We start from the raw sequence: 13,497 nt of genomic DNA, 5'->3' as shown, positions 1-13,497 counted from the left end.
TGGGTAGCTGACGTTGGAAATGATGTCCCTAGCTCCTTCCTTTCGCCGTCACACTTTGGGAGATGCAGCCATCATGACTCTTTGTGGAAACTATGGCAATAAATGTCTAAACTGTTATCCACGAAGTACTTGGGTTTCCTCACAAGAGCTTCGCCAAAAATGAAGGAATTCAGGTTAATCTCCATAGATTACTTAGGCCAAGACAGCTGTGCAAATTTTCTGACGGTTTAGTGATTTTTATTCAGTTCTGTGATCTGGCTTCAAAAAACCTTCCAGTCTTAATTATGTCTCCTTATTACCATAGAAATGCAGAACTTCAATATTGCTATACATCATTCTGACCTTTTCATCACATGAAAACATTGGCAGTCTTCTGTAAGCCCAAGATAGCGAGTAGCCTTTTAGGGCTAACAGAACCAATTATGGCTGCTTAAAATAGATTTCTGTTATTCCAGGTGCCAACTTCATCCCATGTTCAAAGTTCCATCTGTTATTAACAATGATCCTAAAACTAGTCCTCTGCTCCAAGTCTAGTCAATGTGAAGATAAAATGAGGGTGGAAAATAAATGACTGCAAAATTTTCCAGAATTAACTAAAAAGAAAAAAACATCTTGAACTGACAGCTGCCAATATTCTGAGCCACTGATTCAGTTTCTGGTTAATTCGCACTGCAGATATCTTCAATACTCCATAAGGATAAAACTGATGAAGTGTTTAACCATTTTCTTTTTATTATTTTGGATAAGCATAATCAAAAGTTGTAAGTTAGAGGTAAAAGTATGTGAAAGGCTTTTGTAAGACAGCAGCAGTCATTCTTTCAACACAGTCAATGTAGAATTGTATTTATTTGGCAAATATTTATTGGGTACCTACGATGTGCCCATATATATGCATTCCGCTATGAGCTGGGGATGCAGTGATGAGTATCATCAGATAGTGTCCTTGACCTCAAGGAGCCAACTCGCTCGCGGAAGAAACACTAATCAAATAATAACACAAACCACAATAACACAAAAATGTAAAATAGCAACAGTGATTGTCGCTGCAAAGAAAGATGTCTGCCGTTATGAGGGTGTGTCATAAGGAGAATCGACCTAGTCCAGGAGGCCTGAAACAACTTTGTTAGTTAAGCCAAGATCAGATGGGAAAGATGGGAGCAACGAGCCAATGTCAGGGTGGGAGGGGAGCAGGTTTGTAGGGGGTGGCAGGAGAGGCGGGATGGTTCAGGCAGGGACAATCTATATTAAGATGAAGGAGATGTTTGTGTGCACATGTTTTACCATCAGTTCTTCCAGACCTGGCATAAATGCCTGTCACGTAAAGGCATTCAATGAATGACTAGAATAAATCATCCTATTCCGCCTATAGATTCTTCACATTTGTGAATTTCTTCCTGCAAAAAGAATCATCCTCTTCCCTTTGATCCATTCTGCAACCAAGCAGATGGCTGTAACCTTTCCTGTTTTATGAACCCAAATCTGTATTTTAAGAGTCATAAACAAGATAGTTAAGCAAGTAAAAATTAAATTTTCATGTTATCTTGCTTGGTTCCAGGACATCTGGCACCAGTAATTTATCTTCTCATCTGCAGGAAGTTGAAACCTGCTTAATCTTTATTATACCGGTCATAAACATGTTGCAAATTATAATTTTACATTGCCATTAGTTTTATTTTGGTGTAATATAAATTACGGGGTCATCCACTTCCTTTTGACATTTAGTAATTCTCTTTCACAATAAAACTCCGTTTTCTTTTGCTTCATGTTCCCTCAGAATCCACCCACATTAATTGCAAGAAAATTTCAGCCAATGCCACAATGAGGATGACTCACATTGTCACACACAAGCTCTTACAACCTTATATAGAGAAAATGTTTCGTCTCAGTTTCCGGTGTTAAATGCAAAAGAGCAGGAAGACTTTTGATCTGTGGCTTGAACCCCCAGTCTCCCAGCTCACTACTGACATTACGTGGCATGCTAGAAAGTGCATCAGTTGGACAGAACTGAGTTTGAATCCTGGCTCTGTTAGAAACCAGCTATGAACCAGTTACTTAAACTCTCTTATCTTCAGTTTTCTCATCAGGAAGAAAATGGAGTTCTTTTGAAATCAAATGAAAGGATGTGCATGAAAGTACAGAACACATGGAAGGTGCTTAATGAGATATTAGTTTCCCTTCTCCTACGTCAACCACAGGTAGAATCTCCTTAACTATGCTGGAAGCTCTATAAAGGCAGGGACCGTGCATATGGTATGTGCCACTATAACACCAATGCTTAGTATAATGGCTGGCCCATAGTCAGTATTCAATAAATATTGGTTAAATACTGAATGGTTATAATGGTTAATATTGAGTGTCAACTTGATTGAATTGAAGGATGCAAAGTATTATTCCTGGGTGTGTCTGTGAGGGTGTAGCCAAAGGAGATTAACATTTGAGTCAGTGGACTGGGAAAGGCAGACCCACCCTCAATCTGAGTGGGCACATCTAATCAGCAGCCATGAAGCCAGAATGAAAGCAGAGAGAAGAACGTGGAAAGATTAGACTGACTACGTCTTCTGGACTCCATCTTTCTCCATGCTGTATGCTTCCTGCCTTCAACCATCAGATTCCAACGTTCTTCAGCTTTGGGACTTGCACTGGCTTCCTTACGCCTCAGCTTGCTGATGGCCTATTGTGGGACCCCACTTTGTGACCATGTGAGTCAATACTCCTTAATAAACTCCCCTTTACAAAGACATCTGTCCTATTAGTTCTACCCCTCTAGAGAACCCTGACTAATACAACGGTGAAGAATTTCAAGTTTTAAGGATTTCACTCTTTTTAATGGACATATAGGAGAGATATGAAATGAGCTTTTCACTGACCCACGCAGCAGGAGTGGATGGAAACTCTGATCCCAGAAACCTGATGTTGTCGATATTTGTTTGACAGTCCAGCATGTGGACATGTCAGGGGTGATGACGAGTATGCAGAAAGCCAGAAGGGCAGATATTGTCCCCTCTCCCTGCTTCCCGGCACCCAGAGTACCACTGTATGGCCTCCCCTAACACCCCTCCTTGGAGCTTGCAATCCTGAGGCAAGATGCAAAGCTACAAGGCAGTCAGAGGGGTGGCCCCAGCAGTTCAGAGTGGGGGGACACCAGCAGAGGCATTCTCACCAGACCATTCCTGACATGCAACTTGGGCTGTATTTTTGGTTTCCTGCCCTCCCCCACCTTAATGCCTGTTTATTTTCCACGCTCAGATTCCCTAGCCTGCCTGTCGTTTCCGTGGGTTACCTACTGGCTTTCCAATAAATGTCCTCTCTGCAGTCAGTCAAGTGAACTTCTATCATTTGCATCCAGCGATTCAGATTCTAATCCACCCCTCCTGCCCCTGGCTTTGGTTTCCCAACATGGTCAACCCATTAGGCACTGATTCTAGGGGTACGTTTTAAAGTTATTTATTTATTTATTTATTTATTTATTTATTTTGAGATACAGTCTTGCTCTCTTATCCAGTCTAGAGTGCAGTGGCATGACCTCAGCTCACAGCGGCCTCAACTTCCCAGGCTTAAGCGATCCTCCCACCTCAACCTCCTGAGTAGCAGGACTATAAGCATGTGCCACCATGCCTGGCTAATTTTATTTTTTGTAGAGATGGGGTTTCACTATGTTGCCCAGGCTGGTCTTGAACTCCTGGACTCAAGTGATCCTCCCACCTTGGCCTCCTAAAGTGCTGAGATTACAGGCATGGACCACGACACTCGGCCTAGAGTTACTTCTGCATAGTTTTCAAAATCCTTTCTTCAAGACAGTCAATGTTTTTTATGACTCTTTGATATCCTTAGCCCTTCTACAAAGCATGCTATGCCTTCTTTAATAAAGTGGAATTCTATGCCCTGTAATTACTCTCTTTATTTGTTGTCGTATTTCCCAATCCTTCAGACTCATTTCTTGCTCATCCTCTCTTCTTACTCTATACTCATTTCCCTTTAGGGTTTACGAGATTTAATAAGCTTTTATAGTGCCAGATATTATGCTAGCAACAACAATCCACAGATAAATAAGACAGAGATCACCTGTGTGAAGATGATAGTTAAATGAATAATATGGAAAGTAGATTAATGCCCAGCCAGAAAACATAAGCTCTCACACTTCTCAAAGCAAGGAGGGAAATATTAGAGACATATAAAACATGGGGATTTGATTCGGTTTGACATCTCTTTCTACAGCAGCAGGATGCATTTATTCCATCAGTGTCCACCATGCCCCTAGAACGTGCCAGGCACAATGTGGTGCCTGTGTCCTGGTAACCTCTCCTTATTTCTCTCTTGTAGGATGAATAAGCTTCTTTTAGAGGTACAAGCCCATTTATCTCTCTCTCTCTCTCTCTCTCTCTGTGCGTGTGTGTGTGTGTGTGTGTAACAATACTCACTTTTAAATGCATGAACAAGTGGAGAGACATCCTAGAATGTGTGGCGAGGGTCGACAACAAGCTGCTTCTGCTGAATGTGACACACAGTCACCACTGCTTTGAACTACATTTTTTTTTCTACCCATGTTACTGCATCTCCAGAGAACCATGCTGACACATTTTTCCGTACATTCTCACTGCTGCCTATAATCCATCACTACAAAGAGAGGCCTTAAAAAGGGCACTCAAGGGAGACGTGATTTCCTTTCCGTTTCTCTCTCAGAAAAGCAACTTATAATAGGGAAGGAAAAGACTGCATTTAGGTTAAAAGAATATAAATAAGAAAGAGTCTGCCTCTTTCTCTCTTTAAGATGCTAAGCCTCAAAAGAGTTCTTGGATTTAAAAAAGGCCATCACCCCTTGGCCTACACTAAACATTAATACTATATGCCTGGTAATAAAGCCAGAGGGTTTTTAGTGAGAGCTATTAAAGGTAAAGCATGGCTAAGACAGGTTTCTTTGGTGGATGAAAGTCACAGGCTCATAAATACGACTTTGTGAGGTTAGTCTTGTGGTTAGCTAGTACTTAAAATTTGTGATTCCCTTGACTATGTGGGTTGACAGGGGAACTATGGACTTTTTCTTAGACAAGACTGCAGTGCTCAAAATTACGACTTGAAAACAGAAACTACCAGAATTCCTAAGGCGACCAAAAAGCCCCGCAGAACTGTGTTAAAACATTCCTCATATTTGGACACATGTACTGAGTAAGAGGGGAGCACAGGGAAAAATGCATTTTCTCCTTTTAAAAATTAATTTTGCCATTTAAAACAACGTTGTGGCTTTTAACGTATTAAACAAAATTTTCATCGACTCGACAAAATTTCCATCAACTTACCCCACATTTAACTGGTGTCAAATGATTATTTAGTTAATGCTTATTATCAGTCATAGTTCAATAATTTCACTGCTAATGCCAGGTAGAATGTCTACATTTTTAAAATATTTGAGCTCCTTAGGTGCACTCAAGCTAGGGTTCTGTGTATTTGCTAATTTAAATGGCTAACAAAAGCCCAGGGTGAACAAAGTCCCCAGTGAAATGTGGTGCAAATCTCTATGTCGCTACCGATGCAGCTGTAGGGTGGGGGACTGGAGGTTTGTTTGGCATCCTCCCATTTTTGAAAACTGTTTACACACCAGACTTGAAGCTTGCTTTTTTTCTAACTTCGCACCAAGTACAAAGACGCCTGCTCGCTTTCTGTGTACAAGGAGCTTTGGTAACAGCACTCGTAATTCTGTGGTTTTTCATGGTCAAGGATATTATTTCTCTCTGCTGAAGAAGAGGCCTTTGTCCATGTCACACTCTCCCTCTTTCTCTTTTTAACGTGATTTGACAGCTTGAATCCAAAAGGAGGCTTCACAATTAGAAGAAACAGATTGAACCACAACATCTGTGCTAACAGCCCCCTTCCCTGCTTTAATTAGAATTCCCTTATTCCATTTCTGTTTCTCAGGAGAGGACAGGGGGCTTTTTAATTGGGGCTATTAGAAGTTCTCTTTACACAATGACACCCTCTGCTAAGTGAAGGCTCCAGCGAAAGTCATGCCCACTCTGCAATTACTTCTTGCAATTCTGGGGAATAATGGTATCTTGTCTCATTTAAAAATAAATCTAAGGCTTATCCCTATTGCTTTCTCTCCTCTGCGTACTCACATGAATTTCTTCTTGCCAATTAAGCAAACTTTCCATTATTTAAGGAGATAGTTTAGATTGCCACTGTCCCCTGATAATAAGACATATTAAACTAGATTTCATTTGCCCACAGCTCTGTGATTCCAGATACAAGGCTAATTTACATAAGCTCAGATCTCAGATCTTGAGTTTACTCTGTAGTGAAACCATGAAGCTTTGGAATTTCCTGAGTGCTGTTTTGTTTACATGCTACAGAACTTACCTGAAATAACCTGCACATTCAATGCTCTCAGTTTCTCCGAATCACTTCCTCTTAAGAGAACAGATGTAGGTTTGTCTCTGTGACCTATTCCCAGAAAAGAAATGAAGTATTTAGGTGGTAAAAAAGCACATTGTTAACATACATTCCCCATGTTGGTTCAAAGGATTACCAAAAAGAATGGAGCCATTCACAGCCAAGTGTGGTGGCTCACGCCTGTAATCCCAGCACTTTGGGAGGCCGAGCCAGGCGGATCATGAGGTCAGGAGTTTGAAGCCAGCCTGGCCAATATGGTAAAACCCCATCTCTACTAAAAAATACAAAACTTAGCCGGGCATGGTGGTGCACGCCTGTAGTCCCAGTTACTTGGGAGGCCAAGGCAAAAGAATCGCTTGAACCCAGGAGGTGGAGGTTGCAGTGAGCCGAGATCGTGCCACTGCACTCCAACCTGGGTGAAGGAGCGAGACTCCATCTCAAAAAAAAAAAAAAAAAAAAAGCGACAGTGCTTATACACAGAAAAGTATATTATCTTATTATATACATAGATATGATGTGAAGAATATTTAATGTATATTTAATATCCAATAACATTTAATGTCCTAAATAGTGTGATATTTTTTATTACTTTGTATGCTTGGATTTGCAAGCCTTTGAAAATCACTAAGTCTGTCATTTGGGCAGATATTTTTAAGAATTTAATTTGACTCCCCACTACTGGTCTCCTTCTAGGTATTTTTTCTAGCTCACTTCTATCTCTCTTTGCTTATAGCTTTTCATATGGAAAAATGGGTGAAGAAACTCAGAACTATACACTATTTATAAATAACACAGATTTACTTTAAATAATAGAATTTTCAAAACTAAATACCCTACATCTTAGTTCTGACATTTTACTAGCTGCACAACTTTGGATAAACACTTCACCTCTCTGAGTCTCAGGGGATTTTTATCTATAAAATAAAAATAGCATATACCCTGTTTACATACTTTAAGAATCTAGTGAAAATGCTCTGAAAATGGTTATTCCACAAATAAACAGTATTGATTATGTTATTAACCACAGCACAAAAGGCTTTATTACTAAGGTATCAATGATAACACTTGATATGAAACTGCACTCAAAAATATCTGCAACAAATACTTAGTCAAAAGAATTAATCGCAACTTTACTGAAACCTAGAGGCAACCACTTGTTCTGCCTACTGAATTGGCTAACACAGCCTTGCCTGGTAAAGAAGGAACTAGCCTTGGGAAATCATACAACCACCACAATACTGCTGTCCTTTAATGACAACTAATTATGCACTAGACACTGTGGTAAACTTTGGAAGTAATTTCTCTTTATTTCCTTACCTCAACCCTGTGTGGTAGTGGTGATTATCCTTGTTTTACAGAGGAGGTAAGGGATGCTCACATAATTTAAATAACGTGCTTAATGTCACATAGCTAGTAAGTGGTAGTACCAGGACTCTAACATAAATCCATTTATTTTTAGTGCCTATTCTCATAGTGACACATTTTGCACTGTCTTTAAGAGACTAGCTATTCATGTTATGAACTGTCCATTGGGCCTGATAGTCATCCATTTTATGCATGGGGACATGCCAGTAGAGCCAGTATCTGCATGAGTACACACCAGTAGCATCACACCAGTAATTTACAATCAATGTCCATCCTGATAGGTGGGTGCCTAGGTCATATGAGTTATTAAATATTTTTAACATCACTCCTACTGTCCTGATTCCTAATTTCTAAATTTTTTTAGATCTTCCCTACCAAAAATCTGATACCCCCATGCTTATTAAAGATTGACTTGCCTCACACTCATCACCTATAGCCACTCTGCTCAGGATCTCCAACTCTGAGGTTCTTGTTTTTGAGACTGAGACTTGTTCTGTTGTCTAGGCTGGAGTGCAGTGGCGCGATCTCAGCTCACTGCAAGCTCCACCTCCTGGGTTCAAGTGATTCTCCTGCCTCAGCCTCCCGAGTAGCTGAGATCATAGGCTTGCACCACCACACCCAGCTAATTTTTGTATTTTTAGTAGAGACGGGGTTTCACCATGTTGGCCAGGTTGGTCTCGAACTCCTGACCTCAGGTGATCCGCCTGCCTCGGCCTCCCAAAGTGCTGGGATTACAGGCACGAGTCACCATGCCCGGCCTGAAATTCTTTATCCCCACTTCCTGTTCTTCTCTCTCTCTCCGCCCTCACTTCCACTAAGCCCTGCTCAATGTCCAGCCCATCAGCTTCTTCCTATTCACCCAGTCTTTCTTCCTCTCCTACTCACTTGCCCGAGTAGAAGAAAGATTAATGAAGCTCCTTGCATGCTGGAACTGTGTCTTATCTATGTTTTTATTCCTTGGGTTACCTAGAATCGCCACTTATACACAGTAGGTGCACAAGAAATGCTAAATTGAACTAAAAAGGAAATTAAATCCAAAGAAGAGATCAGGAGTTCCTTGGCACTACAGGGATTATACTTACTCTGCCACTTCTGCACTCTTCTGTGGCCTTCAAGTATTTTGCGGATAGTGAGGATGATCAAAAACATAAAAACTAATAGAACTAAAATATACCAAGTGATCTTCATGGAACAAGTGATATCTGTAAAGAAAAAAAATACTGTAAAACCCCAGTAAAATTATTCAACAGATAAAAGGCAATGTGGCAGGGTAGCCGAGTTCTACAACATATTCTGCCCTGAACTGAGAAGCTGAAATTATGACCATCACTGTTACAGGGTCACTAGCTCTCCTGAATTCTTTCTTGATATATTAAATGAAGGTATTAAATCGGAAAAATTGAGCAGGTAGCTTCCGGGTATCCATTTGGTTCCAAAATTCTAGAATTCATTTCACTTACAGGTTATGCTGATATTAGTTTCACTATCCTCGTTGTAACTAGGGTAAGACCCAGAATCAGAGCCACTTACAATTCATGATTCTGACCCTGAGCCAGGCAGCCCAAAATTATGTCCTCAAATCAACAAAGATGCAGTGAGTACAAGGAAGATGGGGAAGAAAGAGAAAGGCAGGCGGTCAAAGGACTGGTCTGAGGCAAATAAGTGGTGACGACAATGAATAATCAGACCCTCTTTCCACAGGGTAATAGCCGGTAAATACAGTGCTTTGCACGCCAATGATAGGTCAAGTGCATGCATTAATTAAACGTAGTTGTCCTGGCCTAAACTTAATAAGGATTCAGGTATCAACTCATTGATTCAGATGACAATGAGGCAACATGGGAAGGATGGTCACCATGCAGCAATAGCTTAGCATGGTCTCCCGTGGTCTCATAAAGACACACTGGCCAGCAGAACCAGGAATCAGTGACTCACGCAAGGATGGCCTCATCATAGCTAACATACAGCTGTCTACTGACTCATATTTTATTTTATTTTATTTTAGATGGAGTTTTGCTTTTGTTGCCCAGGCTGGAGTGCAATGGTGCGATCTCGGCTCACGGCAACCTCCACCTCCTGGGTTCAAGCGATTCTCCTGCCTTAGCCTCCCAAGTAGCTGAGATTACAGGTGCCCGCCACCACGCCCGGCTAATTTTTTGTATTTTTAGTAGAGACAGGATTTCACCATGTTGGCCAGGCTGGTCTTGAGCTCCTGGCCTCAGGCAATCCACCCACCTCGGCCTCCCAAAATGCTGGGATTACAGGCGTGTGCCACTGTGCCCGGCCTGTCTACTGACTTTCTAAGCCCACCCTGTGTACACTCTTCTTTGCATACAAAACACAGCTAGTACTTATTCACCTTAGCAGAATGTATACCACGTTTATACTCTTGGTATAAACTGCCTTTGTGGGGCTCATAACCTGGGTGTCCCTTTTACAGGAACCCGGATGTACACTAAATAGGCATTAAGCATTCACTTAGAGAGGCAGCTAAGTAGAAAAAAGGCAGAGGTGGATTGGGATGGCAGCGCTCAGCCTCCCCAAGACTATTCCATGCTCTTCAGCTGCCAGGCTTGCATTCCTCATGCAGCAAAATAAAAGCATGAAGTTAAATGACAGAGAACACTGGCAGTGCCAGCAACAGTCAGGATGGGTCCAAAGACCAAGGTGTCATTGGGCACTGATAAAGCTATGGAAACAGAACCAACTTCATATTACGATAGCACAGGACGCACGATGGGGACCAGACCAGCCAGTGCAGCCACCAGCATGATCTCAGAAGAGTGTATCTCCTAGGGTCCTGTGCTGCTCACCCATCCCTGCAGCCTTCTTGGAGAGGAGCAAGGGGAAACAGATGGAAATCTGGGGGGAACATCAAGGAACAGTTTAAATTACTGTCTTAGAGTAAATTTACCAGAGTGGATTAAATTTAGTTTCACCCCCTGATGGAGAAGGCTTTTACTCCCACGAAAGTACAAAGTTTGTTGTTGTTGTTGTTGCTTTGTTTTGCTTTTTGTTTTTTGTTTTTTTTTGTTTTTTTTGAGACAGAGTCTCACTCTGTTGCCCAGGCTGGAGTGCAGTGGTGCAACCTCAGCTCACTTCAACCTCCGCCTCCCAGGTTCAAGGGATTCTCCTGCCCCACCCTCCCGAATAGCTGGGATTACAGGAATGCACCACCACACCTGGCTAATTTTGTATTTTTAGTGGAGACGGGGTTTCTTCCTGTTTGTCAGGTTGGTCTCGAACTCCCGACCTCAGGTGATCCACCCACCTTGGCCTCCCAAAGTGCTAGGATTAGAGGCATGACCCACCATGCCCAGCTGAGAAGGCTTTTAAGCAAGATCAAATTAGTTTTTGCACAGAAGAGTAAACTATGAAAAAAGTTTTAACTTTCTTTTTTTTTCTTTTCTTTCTTTTTTTTTTTTTTTTTTTTGAGACAGTGTCTCACTCTGTTACCCAGGCTGGAGTACAGTGGCCTAATCACAGCTCATTGCAGCCTTGTCTTCCCTATCTCAAGCAATCCTCTTGCCCCAGTCTCCGAAATCACTGGGACTAAAAGTGTGCACCACACCCAGCTTATTTTCATCCTTTTTGTAGAGTCAGAGTTTCACTGTGTTGTCCAGGCTGGTCTCGAACTCCTGTGCTCAAGCAATACAACCGCCTCAGCCTCCAAAAGTGCTAGGATTACAGGCATGAGCCACCACCGTGCCCAGCCACCTTTAACTTTCTACACATGGCAAAATGAATATGCTTTTTGCAGAATACAAGAGTACATATTTGTGCACCACTGCTATCTTTCTGAGTTGTGGACACCAAAAAGCTGCTAACTATAATTAACTATTATTAGAATTTATGGATTTTTTTCCATGAACACACACATAAAATCTTAAAATTATTATTATGGAAATGCTTATTTTTTCTTTATTTTAGAAAAAATGTAAAATACAGTTAGATGGATATACAAATGTACATTGAAAAAAATATGTTTTTGATGTCTATAATCTAAACTTCTTTACCCTTCAGATTTCACTACAGTCACCTTCTCTAGGCAATCTTTCCAGAGTCCATCTTCCAACTCATTCACTCCTCAGTCAGAGGGCACTGATCCTTCTGTTCAGATCTACTCAGATCCTCCAACCCCCACACACACACACACCTTGAAATGACCCCTAATTGCAGAGGTTATAGGGCTGTGGGAAAACTTAGTCACAGGAGAAATTTCTTTGAAGTCTCGCGATTTATCTTAAAAGATGCATGCACATTATATATTTCTGTTTGCTTTAAAGTGAATGTAATATTTTGAAAATCATTACCTTTACAATAATTAAAGCTCTAGGAAAGCATTCTAAAGCAATCTGAAAGGCTTCCGTATGTCTGGAATATCAAAAAGGACAGCAAATTACTCTGCCATAGCACCTGTAGCCCTGGAAGGCACTTGCTGGTGTAGGTGAGGGGTCGCCCTCTTTTAGATTGTTTCACATCATCTAACTTCACCATCCCAATACCTGACACACTGCCTAGCATACAGCAGGCACCCTTAAATGAATGTATCAAAAGATGCTCTTCAGGAATAAATTTTTGGGGTGAAGTAGGGCATACTGCTTAGTAGAAAGGAATAATTGTGGTATTTTGGAATAGGGTAACTAGAAAGTTAACCAACCTTAAACAGAATTAAGATATGCAAGTATGTAAGATTTGCCTTTTAATCTCCTATTTTTTCCTCTAGGTGCCTAATCTGTACCTCACCCTATCTTCACAGCATTACATCAAACTCCCATTTCATCCAGGCCTGGTTCTCAGCTCAAGGACAGGACATGTTAAATCAACTCAAAACAAAACTTTAATAGCATATCACAATGTGTATATATATATTCACTCTGTTGCCCAGGCTGGAGTACAGTGGCGTGATCCCGGCTCATTGCAACCTCCGCCTCCCGAGTTCAAGCAATTCTCCTGCCTCAGTCTCCCAAGTAGCTGGGACTACAGGCACATGCCACCATGCCCAGCTAATTTTTTGTATTTTTGGTAGCAATGGGGTTTCACTGTGTTAGCCAGGATGGTCTCGAACTCCTGACCTCATGATCCTCCCACCTCGGCCTCCCAAAGCACTGGGATTACAGGTGTGAGCCACTGCGCCCAGCCGATATTTATATTTTAAAAGAAATACCTCCCTTTAGTACGCAAATATGGTGGTATTACTTCACGCACAGAAAATAGGCATGTTTCAAAGTTATTCTGTAGTGGCTCATACCTGTAATCCCAGCACTTTGGTAGGCCAAAGCAGGTGGATTGCTTAAGCCTAGGAGTTCAAGACCAGCCCGGGCAACATGACAAGACCCCGTCTCTACTAAAAATACAAAAAATTAACCAGGTGTGGTGGTGCACACCTGTAGTCCCAGCTACTCAGGAGGCTGAGGTGGGAGGATCACCTGAGCCCGGGAAGTCAAGGCTGCAGTGAGCTGTGATCATGCCACTGCACTCCAGCCTGGGTGACAGAGTGAGACCGTGTCTCAAACCACCACCACCACCCCACTGCAAAAACAAGAAAAACATTTTCTGGGGCAGAAGGTCTTTCCAGTGCTCCTCAAATTGTGACGCATAAATGCCTCTTCTTTCTCAGGTTACAGGTAGGCCCCATGAAAGGCACACTTTGAAGGAAAAGTAAACAGATAAATAGACTAACATTATTTCAGGCTATATTATTTCATCAGTAAAATTCTTCAGCTATTTGGCTTTCAGTTAATGTGA

The 13,497-nt window shown here is 41.6% G+C and overlaps 1 protein-coding gene across 6 annotated transcripts in view; it reads right to left on the bottom strand.

Moving 5' to 3' along the window:
- TMEM156 (transmembrane protein 156) overlaps positions 1–13,497 on the bottom strand; it is an 85,890-nt gene that overhangs the window by 37,146 nt on the left and 35,247 nt on the right. For all 6 annotated transcript variants that reach the window (XR_005243940.2, XR_012091620.1, XR_005243941.2 and 3 more), the window contains exons 4-5: positions 8,832–8,951; positions 6,352–6,435 (exon numbers count right to left, since the gene is read on the bottom strand). Coding sequence is in view for 1 of the 6 variants with exons in the window: in XM_008017633.3 (XP_008015824.3) it covers positions 6,352–6,435; positions 8,832–8,951 (204 nt within the window). In the remaining 5 variants the exon portion in view is untranslated. The remainder of the gene's footprint in view (positions 1–6,351; positions 6,436–8,831; positions 8,952–13,497) is intronic.

The sequence above is a fragment of the Chlorocebus sabaeus genome, chromosome 27 (genome assembly GCF_047675955.1).
Source record: "Chlorocebus sabaeus isolate Y175 chromosome 27, mChlSab1.0.hap1, whole genome shotgun sequence".
Lineage (NCBI taxonomy): Eukaryota > Metazoa > Chordata > Mammalia > Primates > Cercopithecidae > Chlorocebus > Chlorocebus sabaeus.
The sequence above is the reverse complement of the archived record's forward strand: the minus strand, read 5'-3'. Positions and strand labels throughout refer to the sequence as shown.